This window comes from Phragmites australis, chromosome 6, assembly GCF_958298935.1.
Source record: "Phragmites australis chromosome 6, lpPhrAust1.1, whole genome shotgun sequence".
Classification (NCBI taxonomy): domain Eukaryota; kingdom Viridiplantae; phylum Streptophyta; class Magnoliopsida; order Poales; family Poaceae; genus Phragmites; species Phragmites australis.
Genome location: NC_084926.1, coordinates 6,433,443 through 6,456,407, shown reverse-complemented (window position 1 = coordinate 6,456,407; position 22,965 = coordinate 6,433,443). Strand labels below are relative to the sequence as shown.

Below are 22,965 nucleotides of genomic sequence, written 5' to 3'. Positions count from 1 at the left end.
CGTATGATGTCAGACTCGCGACACGCCCGAATCAGGTGGGCTGTCACGACGGCGGCAAACGAGAAGGGAAGCGGAGCTGGGCGATGTGCGCGTCTGCGCGGAGAAAGCAGAGCACAGGAGGGGCTGCGAGGTGATTGCACATCAATCTTGTCGCCGTCACGGCCCTGGCCCCTGGGCCCTGGCTAGCTAGATCCCAAAACCGCTCGGGAAAGAGCGGTAGATAAAGGTCTCCGTCAGGGAAGAAGGTCCTCAAGTACTGTGACGAATTGTGTGCCACAGCTTTGAGCTCTCTTTTCAGCAGACAGAGGGTGTCATGGGAAAGGAATCTGATCATTTGGTTGGGCATGTACCCAAAAAGGGTACTGAAACTTGAAAGTGCCAGGCGCATACAACTGGTCGAGCGAGTTCATCCAAATTGACTGGCGCTACGTTCAATTACAGGTCAATTTGGTTGAACTCGATCAGTTGTTTGCACTTGGGATCGATCATGCAAGCTGTCCCAGCACATGTCAGGCGTTGAGTTTCTGAAGTCTGAATCGTATTCGTTGGCATCCTGCTAATGTACAAAAACAAGTAGTACTCCCTTGAGCAGCGATACGTATGTGTACAGCCATTCCTGTTGGGCACGTATCGAAACGAAGCCTATTCGGCTCACGTTGTAGGTGCAAATTAATTATACTAAGTGTACTTACCGATCCTCTTAATTCAATCAATAATATTATTTTTCTCAAATTGATCTAGTATTATTAATTAACCTAAAGTGAATCGGTGGATACCAAGTTAATTAATTTGCACCCACTAGGTCGCATCGTGCTCAAAAGCAGGTCTTCCCAGCGGGGAGAAGGGGAAAATCCCACGGGTCGGAAGTTCGCCTAGTCGCCTACCGTGCCACAAGGACGAAGAATTCCACGCATGGTGGGTTCGCCCCGCCTGCGCACTCGCCCATGTCTCACGCGCCGCACCGCGGAAGAGGACGCGCCGATTAGTCCTCCTATTTAGGCACCGTCTTTTGTCCCCGTCCGCGCCGAACCGATGCACCATGAGCTCCCCCATGGTGCGCCGCGCAATCGTCTTGTCACTATTATTCGCCGGCCTCGGTTTCTTGCCCTACTGCCGTGGCGCCGCGGAGGCGCCGGCCTACGTCACCGTCTCCGCCGCCAGCTTTACGCCGGGCTCAACGTGCAACGCCCCCGATGACCGAGGTACGTAAGCCGCAGTGGCTTGCCGATTAGTTGTTCCAGTTTTTCTTGGCGAGCGGGCGTTGTGGGAGCTTAAAATTTCAAGAGTGTTGATTCGTTTGGCTCGAATCCGTTGAGGTTTCAGTTGGGCCACAGCGCAACGGCACGTCGGCCGTGCTGCGGCTGACGCACCGGCACGGGCCGTGCGCCCCCTCGCGGACGTCCTCGCTGGCGACCCCGTCGGTCGCTGACACACTGCGCGCGGACCAGCGGCGCGCGGAGTACATACTAAGGAGGGTGTCGGGTGCCGGCGGGCAGCAGCTGTGGGGTTCCAAGGCGGCGGCGACGGTGCCGGCGAACTGGGGGTACAACATCGGCTCGCTGAACTACGTGGTGACGGTGAGCCTCGGCACGCCGGGCGTGACGCAGACGCTGGAAGTGGACACCGGCAGCGACCTGTCGTGGGTGCAGTGCAAGCCATGCGCCGCGTCGTCGTGCTACAGCCAGAAGGACCCACTCTTCGACCCCACCCAGACGTCGTCCTACGCCGCCGTGCCGTGTGGCGGGTCCGCGTGCGCCGGGCTGGGCATCTACGCGGACGGCTGCTCGGGGGCGCAGTGCGGGTACGTGATCAGCTACGGCGACGGGTCCAACACCACGGGCGTGTACAGCTCCGATACGCTGACGCTGACGGCAAAGGACGCGGTGGAGGGGTTCTTCTTCGGCTGCGGCCACGCGCAGAACGGGCTGTTCAGCGGCATCGACGGGCTCCTCGGCCTCGGTCGCCAGGAGCTGTCGCTGGTGGAGCAGACGGCGGGCACCTACGGCGGGGTCTTCTCGTACTGCCTCCCGACGACGCCGACTAGCACGGGTTATCTGACGCTGGGCAGGCCGAGCGGCGCGCCGGGCTTCTCCACGACGCAGCTGCTGTCGTCGCCGAGCGCGCCGACGTACTACATCGTGATGCTGACGGGCATCAGCGTCGGCGGGCAGCAGCTGAGCGTGCCGGCTTCCGTGTTCGCGGGGGGCACGGTGGTGGACTCCGGCACCGTCATCACGCGCCTTCCCCCCACGGCCTACGCCGCGCTGCGGTCCGCGTTCAGCAGCGGCATGGCGTCGTACGGGTACCCGGCCGCGCCGCCGAACGGGATCCTGGACACGTGCTACAACTTCACCGGGTACGGCAGCGCGACGCTGCCGACCGTGGCGCTCGCGTTCAGCGGCGGCGCGACCGTGACGCTGGGCGCCGACGGGATCCTGTCGTTCGGGTGCCTCGCGTTCGCTGCCAGCAGCGGCGGCGACGGCGGTATGGCCATCCTCGGGAACGTGCAGCAGCGCTCGTTCGAGGTGCGCATCGACGGCGTCTCCGTCGGGTTCAAGCCCAGCTCCTGCTGATCCATTCATCGCTTAACTGGTGACGTACAGGATGGTATAGAAGATACGTACATACATAGTATACATGACAGCATCATACACGGTTGTGTATAAAGTTCTTTTGTTGGTGGAATAAAGTGGCTAACCAGAGACGTGCACGTGTTGACACCTGACACGTTCCATTTGATTCTGCGTGCATGTTTTAGTGGTCGATCAGTCAGATGTCTCCGTGAGAGCATCTCCAGTGCTAAGTAGAGTAATGTCATGAAACGCTCCTATAAAATACGTTTCTCCGATGCAAGCATTTTTCTATAGATATTTAGTTGGATGCTTAGTATATTTATTTATGATAATTACACGTGCAAGCACCTATTAAACATTGATGGTCGACAAAACATGGATGCTCTGGACACACCCAGATGGTCTGAGTAACTTGGTGATGGGCTGCAAGTCAAGTTAGTGCACTGTTAGGAGGGCGTGTGGCCCTACTTTGCTCTGTTCTTTTGATAGTGGCGACTCGAATTTTTTTTATATTTTTATTTTTTAATATTTGTAAAAATATATGACCATTCTAAAATATTGTATATCTACACTACCGTTATTTGTTGAAGGGATAACAACAAGATGTCGCCTGCTTGTTAGATGACATCTTGTTGGCGTGAACGCCACATCGGTAAGTATATTGAATTTCTGACTCATTGCATTATAGGTCTCATAAGATGTCGTCTGACATCTTGCTAACGTTTGGTGAACGAACAATGATAGCGCGTGTTTGGTAGAGCTTTCAGAGCAACTTCGCGGTTAGAATTAGGGGGAGTTCTACCAAATAACAGCTTTTAGTTTTTAACTCTCTGAGTGGAATCCATGTGAGCGATTATCTGAAATAAAATAGAAGCTAATTAGCTGAAAAAAAACAGCTTCCCCTGATTCACTTCCCGCATATAATCATTTTCTCTGTATAGTTTATCCTAGAAAATCACTTTCAGCTATATAATTACTTTTTCCAGAAAATCATTCTACACAGAGAATTTGAATCAGAGAGATCTATTAAACATGTCTATAATTTAGATGTGTAATATTTTAAAATGAAGGTGTATTTTTTAAATATTAAAGGCTCGGCTGCTCTGCTCTCCGTAAGATTATTGGGCCTGGACTTGCGACGATATGACGCGCACCAAATCGTGGACTTGAGTCCCACTAAAAAGCAAAAATTTCTTATCTTTTATTTTGAGGACGAAAAACGTATATTAGTAGCTGAACATCTATCCTCCAAGGCTCAAAGAGTCAAGATCCTACAGTCTAAGAGGGGAAACAAGTAGCTAAAAAGTTTGTCCATCAAACTCAGCAACTCTTGAAAAAAACAATTCAGTGGCGCAGTGTCATTGCTGTGGCAATCGAGGAACCAAAATTTTACCTTTATAGATCTTCAAGCATTCCATTGGAAGTCTGAACAATCATTGGTATATTTATAATAGGGCCAATTTGTCACTGTTTGAACCATTATTGAAATTTTGCAATTAGAAATTTATAAAAGTACGACTAGTCATTCGAGTAGCATTCTTGTAAAAAAATAAAACATCAGTGTTAAATTTGCAAATGTCCCCTATAATATGCTAGCAGAGATGGTTGCATAAAGATTATTCTTGAAACTAGACCTTCTTTGGATTGCAAGAAAACCGAAGAAAAAACGTAGAATTCGCGATCCTGAGGATTCACACACTGTTCATACCTTTGGATAGTAGGAATTCATCACAGGTAAAACAAAGGAAAACTTATGCAACCAATTCCATAGGTAAAGCGTAGGAAAAAAATCCAGCCACTCTGACCTCATTGTTTCTTTCCTTTGAGTGGGATCGAGGAACAACGAGGACAATCACGCTCTTGATGATGCTCCAGGTAACATCATTGCGTTCAAGCACAAAGATAATAGATAAAAGCAAAAGAGATTACTATTCATTTCAAAATTCCTGTGTTCATCTTTTTCCTGTGATCCAAACACTAGTTCCTCTAGGATTCTTATATATTTTTAATCCTCTATTTTATACATGCATTCTTATACTATTCCTACGTTTTTGCAATACTACGTTCCAAAGGAGCATAACCTTTTTTTCAATCATTAATCTAGGACTTACGGTCAACTCTAACCACCTCAACCCATAGGTAGTTAGGTCCGAAGACTTAGCACTGTGATTATTGAAAGTTGGTTTCAAACATTTGAAAAATATCATAAATGTGCGTTTACAATATGTGTTCACACATTGAGTTAGTGTGGAATGAGTTATAGGTATACAGAGCTAGTTGGAATTAAAAAAAGAAATTACTGTTGCAGTCACTTGTCTCTAATATCATGAAGATTGTTCGTATGTTTGATAGCGAAAACTTTGTTGGAATTGGCCTACATATGACCCATTTAAGAAATTTCAAATCATGCATTTTAGTCCTGTATTGCTAGTCCAAAGAGAATTATACATGTTTAAATAGTTGTGTCTCTCTTGTCTAAAATGAAAACACATGTAAAGGAGAGAGGGGTGACTTTGGCTATACATGCACACCTACGCACTTCGCACATTTTACACGTGAATTTGTGTAATTATCTTTTCCTTTTAATGTGATGATTCTATTTTTAATGGGATTGAAATGGATGTTTGAAACTATGGATAAATATGTCAGTTTCTTCTGGTGATTTAATGATATTGAAATACCTGGTTTAATTGAAATTAATAGCCCTTTGTGATTAAAACCGCCAAATTTATGGCTATTTAGGAACCAGGATACCTCCGGTTGTAACTCTTTTATTTTCGTCTCCTTATTTTTAATCCTCTTCTCTCTCGTGCCAGCTGCATTATTTTGTTCGCTACCCAGCCTTGTCATCCTCTTATCTCTCTTGTTGGCCCGGTGCACAACCGGCCCAACCGGCCCAACAGCACACCGAAAATAGAAAAAAAATAAAAAATAGCTACAAGATAAAAAAATAGAAAATAGATAAAAATGAGCTTTATTGATTAGTTACCTCGTTAAAAACTTTTCTACTAGAAGGAAAAAAGTACAACCTATGCTCCGATGCGTGCCGAACCGAACCTAACTGGGCTGAGCCGTGCCCGACCGTGCTGTGCTCGTACAACCTGGGCCATGCCATGCCATGCCAGCCCAACCCAGCTCAGGTCGGACCGTCTTGTGCCTAGGTCGTTCCTCGGGCCGATCCAATAGGCAGAACCTATTTAAGCAGCACTAGCATTTGCTATCCAATGCACATCCATTAGCTAACTAAACTAATGATTGCTTTTCTTTTGTAGTATTACTTAGTGGCAAATTGTACACTTCAAGTTGAAATATTAAAATTCAATTTGAAAATTAAAATATTATTAGTCAAAAGGTTTGATTTGAAGTTAAAACTTCAACTACTTAGTATGTGTTCACAAGACTGAAGTTCTAACTTTTGAGTCAAAGTTCAAATTGTTGAGTTAAAGGTTCAATTAGTGAATTTCCACTAATTAATTATCTTATGAACGTTCATAGGATAGAGACGAGATCTTATAATACATTGGACGTATGTAGCTTGCTCAAAAGATATGCTATAAGGTAAACCTCCAGTTCAGCTTTGAAGTATGCATGCATATACTCTTGTAGTCATATATAAATAGATCACTGATTATTGGTATCATCTGTCACATGAAAAGGAATATAATATATCATATTATCAAATCTTTATTCATAAAATATCAGGGGAAGATTACAATTATCTATTGGTTGGTAGCTTACTCTCGCATCATGTTGCAATCACCAAAACAGTTAAAATCGAAGTACTATACTTGATGGTTTGGCCCACTCCATGTCCCATACCTCGCAACCACGGGCAAGTAGACAACAGAAGACAACCAGCGAGAGAAGCCTGTCTAGCTACCTCCCCGTAGTGACACAATGTCCTTATGCGCGGCGATCAGCAAGCCCCAGCCCGGAACCCCACGGCACCCCCTCCGACGTCGTACAGCACCTCGAACGTCCGCTGCTGTACGTTGCCGATGATGCCGGTGGAGCTGTCGTCGCCGTTATCAGCGAAGGCGAGGCAGTTGCCCAAGATTATCCCGTTCGGGTCGAGGTTGACGACTGCGCCACCGGAGAATACCAGCGCGACGGTCGGTATTCTGATGCTGCTCTGGTTGTTGAAGTCGAAGCATGTGTCGAGGATGCCGCTGGGTTGCGCCGGCGGGTACTGCTTCATTCCGTCCTTGAACGCCGATGACAGCGCCGAGTACGCCGTCGACGGCAGCCGCGTGATGATCGTGCCGGAGTCCATGATCGACCCTGCGGAGAAGACCGAGGTGGTCACGTTGAGCTGCTTCCCGCCCACCATGATGGCCTGAAGGAGCACGCCGTAGAACGTCGGGAGCTGGCTGCTCCTGAGCATCGGCGTCTTTACGAAGCCCGAAGTTCCAGCGCCGAGCGTGAGGAAACCGGAAGAGCTTGGAGTCGGCGGGAGGCAGTACGAGAAGGCGCTACCGAAGGTACTCGCAGTCTGCGACACGAGCGACTGCGCGCCGCCGCCAAGCCCCATAAGCCCGTCAGTTTGGTCGTTTAAGCCCGACTCGATCTGGCTGCACCCGAACTGGAAGCTCTTCACGGCGTTGGAGCCAAAAGCGAGCGTGTCGGAGCTGTACGTCCCGGTCGTGCTAGAGCCGTCGCCGTACCTGACAATGTACTGGCACTGGGAGCTCGAGCAGCCGTTGCCCTCCTGGCCGAGCTGCGCGCACGCGGCGGAGCTGCAGGAGAACGGAGAGTACGTGCTTGACGAGCTGGGATCGAAGAGTGGATCCACCTGGGAGTGGCATTGTGAGCAGGGTTTGCACTGCACCCAGGACACGTCGCTGCCGGTGTCGATGGACATGGTCTGGGTCACGGCCGGCGAGCCGATGCCGACGGTAATCACGTACTCCAACGTTTGCAGGGAGGAGCCCAGTGTGGTCGGCACGGTGGCATCCGATTGCTGGACGTCACCTGCGCCGGCCTTGGCGCCGGAGAACTTCCGCCGGATGTAGGCAGCTCGGAGCTGATCACGCCGGAGCATCTCCTCCAAGGTTGGCATCTTCGTGGAGTTCACCGGGGAGCACGGGCCGTGCCGGTGGTGCAACGGCACCGTTGCGCCAGCGGAAGACGGAACCGCTGAAACAATCGAAGCAGGGGAAACGATTACAACTGCACAGAACAACCAAGTGGAATTGCAACCATTTATGCGTGTGCGTGCATGGACGCTACCGCACCTTTTGGCTCGGGGCAGACGGCTTCAGGCTTGACAGAGCCAGTGGCAAGAACCTTGTAGCTGAGGTCATCTCGTGCATGAGCAGTGAGAGAATGGTAGCTGCACAATAGGAGAAGCAGAAGCTTCGAAACAGAGGCCATGGCTGAACGTTTCTTTCTTCCCAGGCAATGTTGCAGCATATGAGATGTCGTTGGTTGCGCCATTCTAATGGTAGTAGCTTGCTTATATACAGCACTGGAGTACAGCCAATTCCGTGCACCGGTCGGGGTGCCCCGGCACGTACGCAACCGGGCTGCTTGCATGGGGACGACTCGTGGTAGACTCGGTATGTGTGGCGTGCTGCATACATGGAGACGACCAAACCGGACCAAGGCATGCGGTCTTCTCCTAACCGAATTAGTGTGCAACTTGCCGCCTTGATCAGCGCACAAAAGCGCCAGATTTGAATTCTTCGCGATAAGGTTGGGCGTCCTCGGGATGGAGGATTGGGCAGTAATGTCCTTCTTTTCGTAACAGCTTGGGTCCTCTTTGGAACGTGGAGATTTAATTTACAGATTTATTTGTGGGAACTAACCAATTGTGCTACGCATTTGCGATGCTAATTTAGAACTTACAAACTGTGATGATAAATATGATGTACTGTATGTCTTTAATACTCAAAGTATTCTACTTATAAAATATAATTGAATTTTTTTAAAAAGAATTATAAAGTAAAATGGTAATTAAGGTACTACTTCAATCTTCCTCTTCAAAATTTCAAAAAAAAAAAAACAATCTGATGATTTAAATACATTGAAAGTCCAAAACTTCATGGCAAAGACACCAACATAAATTTTTACCTGCTACATATATACATGCATATTGTAGTCATTATCACGCTAAATTAGCATCCCACCTCTATTAATAGTGGCTAGTGGGTGAGTTCTATAATTTTTATTGTAGCTGTAGTAGCACATTAAAGCTTTGCCAAAATGACTGTCATTTACATGGAAACTGGGAAATTTCTTGTCCTTCAAGGATATTATGGAGACAAGAAAGATTTTTTGTAAATGTTTTCATGTTCTGGGTGTGAGTTGCGGATAGGTAAAGGAAGTTTGGGTCTGTTTGGTTCCATAAATTTCTCCTAGTCTGTATGAGTGGATGCATATAATCTTAAAAAAATCGTGTTTGGTTACCTACATCTATTATTCCTATATGCATGAGTGGATGCAAATATACGCATAATCCTGGTTGAGAAGTGAAGCTTGATTTGAGCTTCACTACTTAGCCTGACTGAGAGCTGATGTAGGCTCTATATCTGTTCATGTAGGCGGGTTCACTTATCAGTGTTACAAAATCATCTTCATACAAGTAATTAATCACAATCTCAACTCTTGCATCTTCTCATGTAGCCTTAGATTCAGTCAACCAAACAGAAAATCATCTCATTGCATCCGCTTATACGGACTCAGATACAACCAACCAAACACTATTCTTTTCAACACATATAACTCCACTCAACCTACTTTCTCTTAGGTTGCTTATATGATACAGTTCTAAAAAACTCATTCCAGCAATCAAACACACCCTTTATTTACATTCGTGTCATGTACAATTGTACCAAATTCATAATTTATGTTTACCTCATCAGAACTTATAGGTGTATGAGTCGTTTGATACAATCTGTATATACCTAGAGAGTGATTAGTCATCTAGGTGTGATCCTGATAAGAACTTTTGAGTACGCTATAAGATGGTTATAGTTAACCAGAAGAATTCCGCAAAAACTATGTGCAAGGAATCTTCAATCCGCACGAAAATACGGAACAATTTAGTTCTTCAATTTATGAAGGTTTCAGACATGTTGGATACTCATACCGGCTTTTTTTTCGAGAAACTGTTATTTTTGTTTGTGAAATCGTAGACGGTTGGATATGGTTGCATCAGTGGAGGGAAGTTTAATAAGACTATTGATAAGTAGAATTTGTTGGTTTGCTATATCATATGCCAACGAAAAGAATTATAATTTTTTTTATAATTAAGCATAGCAAACTGCACACCGATCAGATTACAATTTAAGATACCGATTTTATCAATGTTACGAGTCCTATGAACTCATATATTTTTTGAAGCATGAGAATATTCTGTATGAATGAATTGCAATGTCTAATGAAATTTCTATAGATGGTAGCTATTTATGTTGAAGCAGATATTTCTTGGCCCTTTTGTTTAATGTTTTAATAATAGTTTGTTCTTGATGCTATCGAGAATTTTACTTTTATGATGGCCTAGCTATAGCTCATAACATGCCTTGTTAACTATTGCATCGATGATTGCATTTATCTGTATACTTCATTCCTGGGTTAGTGACAACTAACACCTGAGTAGAGTGTTACAAAACATCATTACTGATTTATTTCTAATTATTTACTCAATAAGCAAAATTCTGAAGATTTGATTTTTATATGGCAAACATAATAAAGCCTTTTGAATATCGCGGTTGAATGCAAAGATACACAAATAAGTGCAACATTTGATCTATATGGTTTAGGTCCTAATCACAGATTAGATTATTATTAGATAACTATCATTATTATTAAGACGATGACAATACATATTATAGCGTAAAAATATTTGGTTTGTACTGTAACATACGAGCACGTAAGTAGTATAAGACAATATAGATTTGTCTGTTTTGTAAAATTTATGTGTTTCAAATGTTGTCTTCAAAGGGAGAAAGTGAGAACCTGTATGTACGGGTAGCAGACTCAGGCCCGTCCGCTAGTGTAATGAAAGGATGCCGAATAATGACTATCAGTAAACTACATTTCCATCGTCTTCTCTGTCCCGTTGCGTTATTATGGCGTTGTTTACTTTACGTTGCATTTCGTAGAAAGTCTCGACAGGTTCGGCAACACGTCGCATCGCTCGCCATCGTAGAATCAATATGCAGGAATTTTTAATAATATTATTTTATTAAAATTTAAAAATAATAGCTAAATTCAAAAAATTGCAAGAATAGATACATGTCGACACGCGAAATATCGATAAGGGACCTGTCAGTATTCCGCATGCCAACAGCCTACGTGGCATTGAGCTCGGGAGCCTATCAGCCCGCAGAATGTCGATAGGTTGTGGGCCCAGCTAACGGGATGTGCCACGTAGAATGTTTGTGGAGCGTATCGGCCTTTCGGCATTCTACATGCCGACAGGTGACACGTTATGACCTGTCAGTACGTGGAATGCCGATAGGTAACACATTAGGTATGTCGGCATTCAGTGTACTGACAGACCTTTATATAATCCACGACCGTTGATTCCTCTCCCATGCGCAATCTTGTACATCATGGGCGGCAATGAACAGGCGACGGTGATGAGCGGATTGCATGGGCGGCGTGCGGCGCGGGGCAGCGTTCGGTCGGGCGGAGGCGTTTGGCGGGCAACGGTGGCCAGCGAGAGCAGTGACGGCCGTCGCGTGGCTTCGGGCGACGAGCAGCGGAGAGCAGCTGTGGTCGGTAAAGTTTTTTTTTTGAAATAGTTCGAATTAGTTAGAAATTTAGGAGTATTTAGAAAGTAGATGTAGTTAGAAAAATTAGGAATACTTAGAAAATTAGAAAAATTTAAGGAGTAGTTAGAATAGAGTAGGGAAAATTAGTATATAATAGTTAGAATAGAGTAGAAAAAAAATCTAGAATAGAGTAGAAAAAATAGGAAAGTTAGTATAGGAAATTTAGAATAGAGTAGATTTAGTTCTGAAATTTGCGATAGGTAGAAAAATTAGTATAGTTAGGTAGAAAATTTAGGTTAGAATAGTTTTAGGTAGTTCAACAATGTATTAAGGGTGCGATTAGTGGTTCGTAGGGGTCTATTTTGTATAGATTATATATATATTTAGATTGAGTGGAAGTAGGTTGAGTAAAATAATATTTGTTGAGAAAAAAAATATTTTGTTGTTTATATTTATCAGGACAGATTGAGTTGATATTATGTTTGGTTGATGGAATCTGAGGGCGTATAAACGGATACAAGAGTTGACTATGATTGATTGCCTACAAGCAAATGATTTTATAATATTGATAAGTGGATCCACTGTATCCGTCGAGCTAAGCTGTGAAGGGAAGCTCACCCAAGCTAGTCCACAACCGTACATTTGTATTTACTCTACCAGACTGAAACAGTACATACGAATAGTCAAATACACTTTTATCTAAGATTATACGTATCCATCAAACCAGTTTACCTCGTGCTAACAACCCATCACAATCTAAGGATTCTTTCCACCAATTCGCTCAAGAAATCGGTGACTCCCTACCAAACAGATAATTCATGGTCAGCTCCACTTGCGTATTAGGGCGAAGCGATTCACCATTATATACGGTCTAGCGAATCGATGGAAACCTCACTTCCCGGTGAATCCAACCGATCTATTATTGACCTGTCCCTTTACTTCGTGAATATTTACCCGCAATGCCATAGAACAAAACAAGCGTCCCCATCTCTCCCTCCTCTCGGCCTCGACCGATTCGCATCCCCCGTCGCTCCCTCGTCTCGCATTTCTTTCCCATGGCGATTCTAGGGTTTGGAGTGTTGTGCGCCGCTAGCTAATCGCAAAGCCTCGGACGCCCGGACATTTTCCCTTGTCGCCCATCTCCACTGATGTCGTGTCTCATCATGCGCGCATGGCAGTTTGCGCCGCCCTTGACTCGAAGTACTTCGCATCGGTCGCCGTAGAGCTCGAGCCGCAGCATCTCCGATTGTCTCGATGCTTCTTGCAGATCGAGAAGGAAGCTGAACTAGACGATCTTCTCAGTTGGATCCTCAGGTCAAGAAGAAAACCAACACTGTGAGTTCTCCTATTCCCCTTTCTCTGATCTGCTTAATACACAGGTAGAGATGTGACCCTCACACCTCCGGACATCAGCCACCAAATCGTCGCTACTGGCCAACTCCATATCGCTACCGCGAAGTCCATCTGGCCGCTTTTGGACCCCCTCGCTGTTGGATCAAAGTTGCATGGTCTCGCCCCCATCCGTTGTGCTTGTTTACTCGATACAATTTAGTTTTGCTCAATTGTGCCATGATTTGCTAATTTGTGCTTTGATCTGGCCAGGCCTGTCTTGGATTGAAATGGTTGTTCCTAGATCTGTTCAGTTTGTTCCATGTATGTCAGACAGAGATTACCAAGTTCTTGCTGAAATGCATGTTGTTGTTTCTCCTCCCGGGATGACATGTTGCAGGAATAATTTTCACTCTAGTTGTGACAGGTAGCCGCAATATGTGAGATGTGGATTCAAAAAAAGTTAATGGTTGTGAAATGTGAATGCAAACTCTCTGAAAATGTGTGCTTTCTGAATATGTGTGTGTTTTCTGTTCACATTATTCTTTGAAATTGGAGCATGTCAGTTTCTTCAAGAAGTGTATTGGTGACATACAGTTAGGAGATAGATAGCTCTGACACTTCCATGTGACTTTATGAGATTGCTTATGGAAGTTTCAGTGATCTGTGCATGTATCTTTATGAGATTGCTTATGGAAGTTTCAGTGACTTGTGCTACCAAATAATTGTATCAGAAAGAGCATGTTTATGTATCGTGGTAACTCATCCTTTTCTTTGAAAATACGTGTTTTTCGGTATGCTACGCACTAATTTTTTTAAGGTATGGTCATATGTGCACATTGTGTTGATGATCCAATCAAATCTGTGAATTTCTTTTTGCTTTTAATTGTACAAGAAGTTCCAATAAAATAAGAGAGCACATGTATAATGGGATACATCACATAACATATCTTACAACATAAAAGCATGGACATATAAAACTGTAGTTGGCAAGGGCATAATGGTCAATTCAAACACTATCCTCTTTCAAGCATCTGAATCTAGTTAGACAGCTATACGATTTCACAACTGAATCTAATTCACCAGAGAAACAATTTCAATCTGAATCAGAATCACTTCTAAATGAATCAGAATCCGAGGCCCTATCAAACTTGGCATTGTATGTTCAGTGCTTCACAGCTAATAAACCTTGGAAAAAAGGGGTCAATGGGTGGTTAACCATGAATAGTTGGGTACTTGGATTTGTATCAGCAGCAACCCATCAATCTCTGTACCCGCCGCCTCTAGTTAGACCAGTGACCATTTCTGCCTCTGACCCCGTGTTATGCGCTTGGCGACGCCGAGGGGTAGTGTGTCGGCGGGACTTTCTCACGCGTGAGTACGAGCCCGGGGTAATCATCTGGCGTTCTCCTCTCGTTTGCATCTTGCGGATGCAACGTGGAAACGCGATGGGCTTTCGTTGCGCCAGACCGCCAGTAGAGCACGTAGGTATCGTAAGTGCAGACAGAACAAGTAGATACCAAACCACAGTGACAGACATTTGCCGGGATGCATAGCAGTATCGCGTGGTCGTCGAATCCAATAATGTATATATTGCTGCTCTAGTCGTATTTCTATTATTCTATTCCTCTGCCGTGGAAAACGGGTTGCTGTTCCGTGGAAACTGTGTTCGCACTGAGCTTTCGCCTGAGCTGTCTGGCCTTGGCCGCGGCCGGGTTGTATGTCTGTTCGGCAGCTTTGTTTTGTACCGGGGATTCATGCACGGTGGCGCGTATATGAGAATCTGCAAGAGCGACGTGCGTCGTCGCCTCGTCGGGAAGCAGATTCCTTCCACGCAGCTTCTTGCTTTGTCGCTTCGGCGGTTTGTGATCGATCGATCGAGTATCTTTGTCGGCTATGAGATACGTGTGTGTACGCACTGTGTGATTGTTTGAGCATTTGCCGTCGGTCCCTTGAGATGTGCACGAGGTGTGCTAGCTTCTCTGGGCACAGAAGTTGCCTCCATTCGAGAAGTTGCCGCAAAGCTGATGCCCTCTCACTCTCAATGCTTCTGTAGTTTCCGTAACTGCGTTTCGTGCTTTTCAGTTATTGCGATTGAGATTAATGAATTGACTCAGATTTTTTTTTTGTTAACCAAGAAATGAATGAAACGGTGGTGATATTTTGTGGCCGAATCGTAGCTATCCACCGGCCTCTCCCAGTCTCCCGCCGTGCACCCGCCGCGACCCGCGAAGCAGCAGAGGAGTCTAGCTTGGGAGAAAGCTACTGCGCGCGAGCGCGACCTTTGCGGGTTCGCAGAATGAGGGCCGCCCATCCGTAAGCACTTGGTCACTGCCGCCGGAGCACCCGCGCGGGGTGGAACTGTGCCGACTCCCTGTTCCAAAAGTCCGCGGCGGACGTGCCAGTGCTGGCGTGCGTCCCACTGCCCAAGTGGCCAAGTCGCGTCCGCGGTCCGCTCCTGCCCGGACGAAGTCGAGCGTGCCGCGAGCTGTGCCGCCGTGAGGCCCGGCTGGCACCGGCGAGAGCGAAGGCGATTGGGGACCGGGCGAGCGGGAACGCAGCGGGGTCGTTCTTTTCCACGGCCGAGAACCACGCGCTTCGTACGGAATCGTACCCGTGCGTCCTCCGTGCAGGCGGCGCGTGAGTCGGGTACTCGGGTAGCTTGCTGCCACCGGCGCAGCACACGTACCGCCGTACCGGAGGGCAAATATATCGATGCGGGTGGGATTGTAGTGTGCTACAGGCTTTCAATCATGACGCGTAAGGCAAAACCAACACGCAAGTTTTATGTGCTGACATTCCGATAAGCTTTATTTACAAACAATGTGATTTTACAACTTACAAGTTACAGCATGGGCGTGACCAAAAAATAGAAAAATTACGCTGCACATCTCGCACAGGCTTCTCGTGTGACCACACTTTGCACACGAGCATAGGCTGCTTCACTGAATCAAAAAAGCGATCAAGCTGGAATTTCTGCCACAGCTTACAACTTACAAGCAGTACGAAAGTAAAAGTATCGCCTTCCTACTCTACATCGATACCCCATCCCTCTCCCGTGTAAAGTAAAAGTCCACTCGTAACAAGAACAAATAACTAGTACGAGCAGGAGTTCCACAAGATTACTGGCAGTAACAGAGCCTTTGATCATGCTTTGCCCGTGCAGCTTCCCATAATATTACATTGGCTTCTAAACTATACAGGTTGAACTGGATGTATGCTCCCTGTATCAGTGTATCCCATTTCACATAGATGACCAGGACTAGGAGTATCACTTACTGCTGTGGTATCATAGGGCACTGTAATTTTCCAGTGCCGATTTGCAAGTCTTCTTTTCTCTGACATTTGGTCTTCCAGTTCTCAATTTCCTCCCTTGACAATCAAATGAATAATTATAGGATATCAGCAGAGTAGTAGTATTAACAAGCCATTCTTTGATATATGGTCTTCCAGTTCTCGATTTCCTCCCTTGACAAGCGAACAAAAAACAACATTAGCATAGACGAGTAGTATTACCAACAAACCAATTCAAGTACATTACTACATTAGGCAAAGTTCAATAAAACCAAGAAAAATACAAGGCTGAGACAAAAGATGTAAGCTCATGACTAACCGTAAGCAGCAACTAATAGAATCATAATGAAGAAGAGCAATGGGCTTGCGCTTTCCTGCAGTTCTATGGCCAACGCCACGCTTAACTACAGGCAGTTGCTTTATTCCTCTGGCCTCCATAAGATTTTTGGCAGTGGTCAAATCAGTGTCTGGAAAGCATATTAACAATCCACGTTCGCTTCCCCGGTACTGGAATCCTTGAGTAAGACATGAAGACATGGTAGCAGAGATTTCCTGCAAATACCCTTTGAGTTAATACTTTTTCCGACCAGACAGTGTGGAAATTGTTTCTTTGTCTTCAAATCATGAGGCTACAATACATGCATATTATTTAGACATCAAACTTCGAGTTTCTTATTAACAGATTCCTTAAATGGCATGGTTAGCTTACACCATGCGAAAATAGCTTACAGCCGTATTCGATGGAAAGAAAGAATTTTTCTTTTCATAATGTAAACATACATCAGACTTGGTGTGGTCTCCATCAATGAAGCTTTCGCCATGCAATTCAAATCCCATGCGCTGAATATCCCCTAATGTAATAATTCCTTCGAGAAAATCTTCAGAGTCCACAACGAGGGCACAGTTTTGCTGCTTATCATGCAATAGCTTGAGAGCTTCTGTTACTGTGACAGATGGTAGCACCTTGACAGAGATCTTTGACATGGCCTGGGAGACCTGATTAAAAAGGTACAAATGGAAATCAACATAAACAAGAGCACAATTACAAACTTACACTTCTCTACCATTTTCAACTTAAGCAATTGAACATGCTGCCTATACATGCTAACAAGAATTTCAATTAGGTAAAAGCTGCCAGCATAGAGGTTGACAAACCTTCAAATCATCCAGAAGCATTTCCTCGTTATAGGTTCCATAGTTATGAATGCCCGTTTGTAATATAGTGAGCTCAAGATCATCTGCACTATTACCTCGCCTGAAGCTACCATTTCTGTCTTCTGATGAAATTGAAGAATAACCACGTCTGGGTGTTCTGAACCCAGAAGGCTCACCGTCATTTGGTTGGTTTACTACAGAAGGAACCCATATTGCCAACCCAACTGCTCCCTGTTAGAAGAGAACCAGGAAATAAATTTGTATTAGTTTGAACATGCAATAGCAGGTGATGGCTTATATGTCCACTGCATAAAACATGGCAATAAGAATTAAAAAGGACTGATGAAAACTAAATTTCTAAGCTGTGCAAAAAAAAAAAAACGAAAGATCACATTAACAAATAATCATACTTACCATGAGAGGAAGCAAAATCCTGTAATCCTTTGTCAGCTCAAAAAGAAGCAATACTGAAGTCAATGGAACTGAACAGACTGAAGCTAGTGTAGCAGCCATTCCAACCTACAGTTCAGATAATCAGTGCCATTGGACATTACTACTTAAAGCAATTAGGAAAGTGGGTTGCAAGGCAACTTACTAGAGCATAAGCTTGTGGCTGTGCAATAGCAGCATTACCAGGTATAGCTGAATTTATTAAATAAGCAGCTGACCCTCCGAAAACAGCTCCAACAGCAGCGCCGATCATCAGACTTGGAGCATATAGCCCTCCCACAAGGCCAGAGCCCTTGCAGAGGGCAGTTGCAACTACCTTTGCAGCTGCGAGTTGAGTTAGCAACCAGATACCAGGAGCAGAAGCACTTTTCCCAGTATGCAGTATTTCTTCAACATTTGTGAAACCCCAGTATAAAATCCCTGGATATTTCAGAGCTATGAGGCCAGCTCCCAGCCCACCCAAAGCAGGGTACACTACAATAGGAAAATCAAACTTTTCCTTTATGTGCCCAAATAATCTTGAAAACCATGCTACCAGTCGGTCAAATACCACACTGACTGCTCCACAGAGCATTCCTAAGATGAGGTACAGGGGTAGCTCTGCAAACAAACTGACGAAATGAGGGCAGCCTTAAAAAACCACATTTTCTCATACACATCAACAAAACAAGAGAATAATATTATGCAGTCTTCAAAAACCCAGGTCACATTATAGAATAACCAAATTTCCGAAGGGAACTTGAAATTTATAACGATAAGGTCAATCCCTGAAACTTATGAGAAATCAGTTCTGGATGTTATACCCGTGACCTCAACAAAAATGGAAATCACATATTTGGGCTTCATGAATTGACCAAAAAACATGGTTATTGTAATGTATTCCAACAGCAATTAACAGAGTAAACTAAAATTACTGTAAGAAAGGATCAGAGCAGATACCAGCAGCCGATTTTAGCTCATATGCTGGCACTATAAAAGCTGGTCTTTCTCCAAGTAAAACATTTGATACAGTAGATGATATAACAGATGCTAATATTATCATGGCAGTCGTAAATGGAGGTGAATTTTCTGCTTTAAGAGGCCTCAATACAGTTTCAATGGCAAAAAAGCACCCAGCAACTGCTGCATTGAAACCTGAAAAGTCACACACAAGGAGCAGTATATTAGCGAAATCATATCACAAAAAGATAAAAATCACAGCTTAAAAGTCGAAAGTGAGGGGTAGCGCTGTAGGTGCAGCATTGTGATAATCATTAGCTATGTCATTTGAGGGTTTCTTTTTACAATATATGCATATTTATGTTTACTTTATTTCTTTCATTCTTGAACTACTTAAGACCATGTCAAATGATTGAAAGTTGACATGTCAATAACATCTGAATCTTTCCCCATATCCAACTAAGATGAGATTGTCATTTTGCAATCTGTTACCGAATGAAATTATTAGCTACTGCCAGTATCATGATCATCCATACTGAGTAAGATGATTTTCACATCCAAGGCACCATACCTGAAGCAATTCCAGCAGCAGCACCAGCAGCTACAAGGGCAATCCGCCTTTCCCTGTTATTCTCCATCATTTCCGAGCATGCATTTGCACATGATTTGCCAATATCCACACTAGGACCTTCAGGCCCCAACGAGCAACCAGTCCCTAGAGTAACAGCAGCCTGGACAGCCCTTACGGTTGGGAAGATGGCTGCAACGAAGTTGATGCCTTGCCCCTGCGCTGGTTTCACAAGTTTCAGCTGCTCAAATATCTCGAGCAACCCATGCATCATTCCTACGACCACACCTCCAGTCACCGGGATGAGCAGTATCCTGTGCCAAGTATCAGCTAGCCTCTGAAGGCGGAGCCATGCTGCACCTTCATTAGGAGTACCTGCCCATGCCCATTCATGGATGACATGAACCTAGCAAAGACATTATGCGAGCTGTATATAGAATCAGTCATGCAAGATGCAACCACAGAATTTCAACAATTATCCACATACTTTGCACTTATTTAAAATTGAAGTGTCTGGGTTACAGATGATTATGCACCAATCCAAATTGCACATCAGCATAATGTGCGAGGTTTTAACAAAATTTGTTGTGATTGGAAATCCATCACCTCAATCTCCCATTAGTAATCACTTAATTCCATAGTAGTTCCTGGATATGCAAAAACAAGTAATCTTATGTGGTGACAGGTACGAAATGCTAGGTAGGTACCACCTTGCATATATAGATCAAGTTTGCAGACATAAATGGAACCAAATTTGCAGCATGTCAAGAACCTAATCCACTAGCTTTTCCAATCTAGCAGTTAGTTATACATTCCAAAACAAGGCATAAATGTTAGCATCAAGTACACCCAAATAGAACACAACTCAACAACCAAACCAACTTAAAGTTGTACTCAGGGCTGGGCCTGAGGGGGGTCGAGCGAGGCGGCCGCCCCGGGCCCCCAAAGCCGAGGAAGCCCTCTTTATGTACATGTGTATAGTATATATACATAACAATTTGTATGACAACAGATAGAACTAGACCAAAAATAGTAAGTAGACTTAACAGTCTGTATAGTAGGACGTAGGTGGCCTGGTTCCTTCGGTCAATAAAATATCAAGTGACCTACCTGTATGCCTAGTCTATTTAGATGTTTGGCTGTTTCGTGTTTTCTTCCGTCCAGACAGTCTAGTTTTCTGCGTTCAGCGGAACAAAAACTCCAAGACGTTCTATATGCCCCCAACTTCGATTCGAGGACAGGCGTTAGCCATTGCCATATGAGTTTTCGTCACTGGTTTTTTTCCTCTATAGTTTCTATTCCACCTCAAACGGATCCGACCCTTGTTGAGATCACACGTTTGAAATATGGAAAAGTCCCCACTCGCTCTGGTGATCGATGGGTTCAGCTCCGTTGCACGGTACGAGGGCCGCTCCCGCGTGCGCCCAATCATCATCGTCACAAAACCCGACCGTTCACGCTACCAATCATAGAAGCACGCAGCCGGTCGACCGCCAGCAGTTGAAACCAACCGTTTAGCAGTAAGCAACTGTCTACCAGCGCAATGTTTGTGTTGTGGTGCTGGCACCTGCGAGCAGATAGTTCCAAAGCTATACTATGGCTGCAAGTTACCTGCTGCATGTACCGGTGAGTAACTATAGCTGCACACAACAAGTTATACGTAGACATGCAGATACAGTTGATCAAGTAAGTATCTCTACCTAGCTAGCATGTATTAACGTAAGCATACCTACGTGTACTCTGATCCCTCGCAATTTTGTTCCCACGAGCATTTACGATAATTTTGTTCCCGCGAGCATTTACGATAATTTTATTCCCACAAGCATTTACAATAAGCTGGAACAACCTAGAATAGCTGTCCGATGTGACGATTGGATGTATTCCATGTTGTTCCAGCTGGGACAATCGGACGTATTCCAGGTTGTTCGAGCTAACGATCGGATGTATTGTAGGTTGTTTCAGCTTATCGTAAATACTCGCAGACTCTACCTAAAATATTAATTTTGCAATTAATACATAAATGTTTTGATGTTTATGTTCAATGGAGCCCGTTTTTATTTCACCTGGGCCACTGAAATCTCATGGCTGGCCCTGGTTGTACTGAAATGTCTAAGGTCTTATCAGACATCACTCACCCCGCGGTTGAACGCGGCGACGCAGATGCCGGTGGCGAGTCCGAGGAGGCACCCGATGAGCAGCAGCGCCCACTCGGGCGGCGCCCCGTCCCCGAGTTCGTCATCCTCCCCCGCCGCCGCCCGGTCCCTCTGGTGCTGCGACGGCGTCGGGGCCAGCTGCTCGGCGGCCGCGGAGCGATCGACCTGCTGGTACTGGTGCTGGTGGTGGCGACGCCCAGATCCGCGGGCAGACATGCGGCGGTCGAGGTGGCGCAGGAGGACGCGCACGCCCCCCACGCGCCTCGGGGAGGCGGTGACGGTGGCCTCGTCCGCCTCGACGTCGGCGAGGTGCTGGTGCCCCGCCCCGCGCGGCGAGGGGCAGGACGGCGACGGTGACGAGGCTCCGGCCCCGGCGACGTGGGATCTGAGGAGCGAGGCGTGGTCGTCGTCGCAGCCAGACATGGTTTCAGGTGTTAGGAAGGCCACCGCCGCATCGAGATCTGGAGGCGGGAGGGACGCGAATGCGGATGCGAGCGAGGGAGGCAAAGCAGAAAGTTGACGAAGCGCGGACGGGGTGGTTCTTAAACGACAAGGAAGGCGACGCGGGAAGGAGGGAGGAGTGACGGGAAGGTGTTCAGGGAGAGAGACCACGCGAGCTCGAGGCCACGACCACGGCAGAGAGAGACAGGGGCCGACGGGTCGCGCACCTGTGACCCGCGCGCGGCGCGCCGGGCGTCCAATGGCGAGCAGCGCTATTGCGTGAATCTGGTGATGCGCCTAGCGTTGAGGGGACCGGATCTTCTGTGAACGGTGGGATGCGTGACGGCGCAGATGCTCGCGTGCAACCTGTGTCGACTGTCGAGTGAGCGAGCCAGTGAGGTGCACTGAGATTTGTCGATTTTTCTTATGGTATAAACCCATATATACAAATCATGTGATAAAGATTTGTCGATTTTTCTTTTGGTATTTTCACTGATAACGCTAAGTCACTAGTAGTGGAACATCGTGGTCCTAGAAAAAGAAACATGATCGTGGCGATTATTTATACCTGATCATGTCCACACTTGAGACAAGAGAGGTTGACGACAAGAAACATCGCAAGAGCTGCAGGTTGCTTGTTCGTGCAAAGATTTTCTACGGATTCCTTAACCTCACTTCTAACTTTAAGTTCATGCAACACATTTTGAGTCATGAAGAACTCCTCATTCTGGCACCAAAATATTTCGAGATGTCAATTTAAGATGCAAAGTCCTCATCAACATCTTTTTCTGTACATGCCACATAGATGCATACAATGATACAATAGAGGACATGACAACACATAGATTGTTCAAACTGGGCCAAACATGCCCTACATCCGGACGGGCTGAGACTATGGCCTGGTTGCCTTTGGGCTAGCAGGCCGGAAGTACAGTTCACAAGCATACGCAAACTCTCGAGTTCACGGAAATAAGCCGGGCCGAGCTTGCTTGTAGGTTTATTGGGTCAAAAAAAATGGGCTTACTGCGGTGCATATACAACAGATGATGTAATGGGCTCAAATATGGCTGAGAAACAAGGCAGGCCTAAATTTGGGACACTAGAACTTAGACTTTTCTCGCTTTCCGTTTCCTATAGGGTGTGTTTGACTGTTATAATTTTATGGTATCTTCTTTTAATTGGCTGGTGGATATATATAATTTTAGGAGAAAATATGTTTGGTTGTCTAAATCTATCGTTCTAGTCTAACCCGATGAATACAAATATACAGTCTCATCAAGCTTCACTCCGCAGTCTGCATCCGCTCATGCATGCGAACTCACTTATCGATATCTTAAAATTAT

The 22,965-nt window shown here is 45.6% G+C and overlaps 3 protein-coding genes across 5 annotated transcripts; 1 reads left to right on the top strand and 2 right to left on the bottom strand.

Moving 5' to 3' along the window:
- Positions 1 to 840: 840 nt before the first annotated feature.
- On the top strand, positions 841 to 2,742 carry LOC133921357 (aspartyl protease family protein At5g10770-like). Of its 2 annotated transcripts, none has more exons than XM_062366195.1 (2): positions 841 to 1,202; positions 1,324 to 2,742. In XM_062366195.1, exons 1-2 carry the CDS (start codon positions 1,040 to 1,042, stop codon positions 2,571 to 2,573), a joined length of 1,413 nt encoding a protein of 470 aa, XP_062222179.1. In that variant the 5' UTR covers positions 841 to 1,039; the 3' UTR covers positions 2,574 to 2,742. The 2 variants fall into 2 exon arrangements, with proteins under 2 accessions (XP_062222179.1, XP_062222180.1); XM_062366196.1 differs by having other exon boundaries at positions 1,060 to 1,202; positions 1,317 to 2,742.
- A 3,497-nt stretch (positions 2,743 to 6,239) lies between these two features.
- On the bottom strand, positions 6,240 to 8,018 carry LOC133921356 (aspartyl protease family protein At5g10770-like). 2 transcript variants are annotated; one of them, XM_062366194.1, is made up of 3 exons: positions 7,808 to 8,018; positions 6,454 to 7,709; positions 6,240 to 6,392 (listed from the first exon to the last, which is right to left on the bottom strand). In XM_062366194.1, exons 1-2 carry the CDS (start codon positions 8,007 to 8,009, stop codon positions 6,490 to 6,492), a joined length of 1,422 nt encoding a protein of 473 aa, XP_062222178.1. In that variant the 5' UTR covers positions 8,010 to 8,018; the 3' UTR covers positions 6,240 to 6,392; positions 6,454 to 6,489. The 2 variants fall into 2 exon arrangements, with proteins under 2 accessions (XP_062222178.1, XP_062222176.1); XM_062366192.1 differs by having other exon boundaries at positions 6,240 to 7,709.
- Positions 8,019 to 15,416: 7,398 nt separating this feature from the next.
- LOC133921355 (chloride channel protein CLC-f-like) lies at positions 15,417 to 21,935 on the bottom strand. Its single transcript, XM_062366191.1, has 9 exons — positions 21,164 to 21,935; positions 19,032 to 19,434; positions 18,461 to 18,655; positions 17,667 to 18,121; positions 17,486 to 17,590; positions 17,072 to 17,302; positions 16,697 to 16,912; positions 16,236 to 16,468; positions 15,417 to 16,090 (listed from the first exon to the last, which is right to left on the bottom strand). The coding sequence occupies exons 1-9, from the start codon at positions 21,602 to 21,604 to the stop codon at positions 16,042 to 16,044; spliced, it is 2,328 nt and encodes a 775-aa protein (XP_062222175.1). The 5' UTR covers positions 21,605 to 21,935; the 3' UTR covers positions 15,417 to 16,041.
- Positions 21,936 to 22,965: the final 1,030 nt, after the last annotated feature.

What these genes read in the sequence shown, in the direction of transcription:
- LOC133921357 (XM_062366195.1), top strand. Translation starts at nt 1,040, where the DNA reads ATGAGCTCCCCCATGGTGCGCCGCGCAATCGTCTTGTCACTATTATTC. An exon ending in CAACGCCCCCGATGACCGAG is followed by an intron (nt 1,203 to 1,323) that starts GTACGTAAGCCG and finishes TTGAGGTTTCAG; the next exon opens with TTGGGCCACAGCGCAACGGC.
- LOC133921356 (XM_062366192.1), bottom strand. Translation starts at nt 8,009, where the DNA reads ATGGCGCAACCAACGACATCTCATATGCTGCAACATTGCCTGGGAAGA. An exon ending in CGTCTGCCCCGAGCCAAAAG is followed by an intron (nt 7,710 to 7,807) that starts GTGCGGTAGCGT and finishes CGATTGTTTCAG; the next exon opens with CGGTTCCGTCTTCCGCTGGC.
- LOC133921355 (XM_062366191.1), bottom strand. Translation starts at nt 21,604, where the DNA reads ATGTCTGGCTGCGACGACGACCACGCCTCGCTCCTCAGATCCCACGTC. An exon ending in TGAGCTAAAATCGGCTGCTG is followed by an intron (nt 18,122 to 18,460) that starts GTATCTGCTCTG and finishes GTTTGTTTGCAG; the next exon opens with AGCTACCCCTGTACCTCATC. An exon ending in GAGACCACACCAAGTCTGAT is followed by an intron (nt 16,469 to 16,696) that starts GTATGTTTACAT and finishes GGGTATTTGCAG; the next exon opens with GAAATCTCTGCTACCATGTC.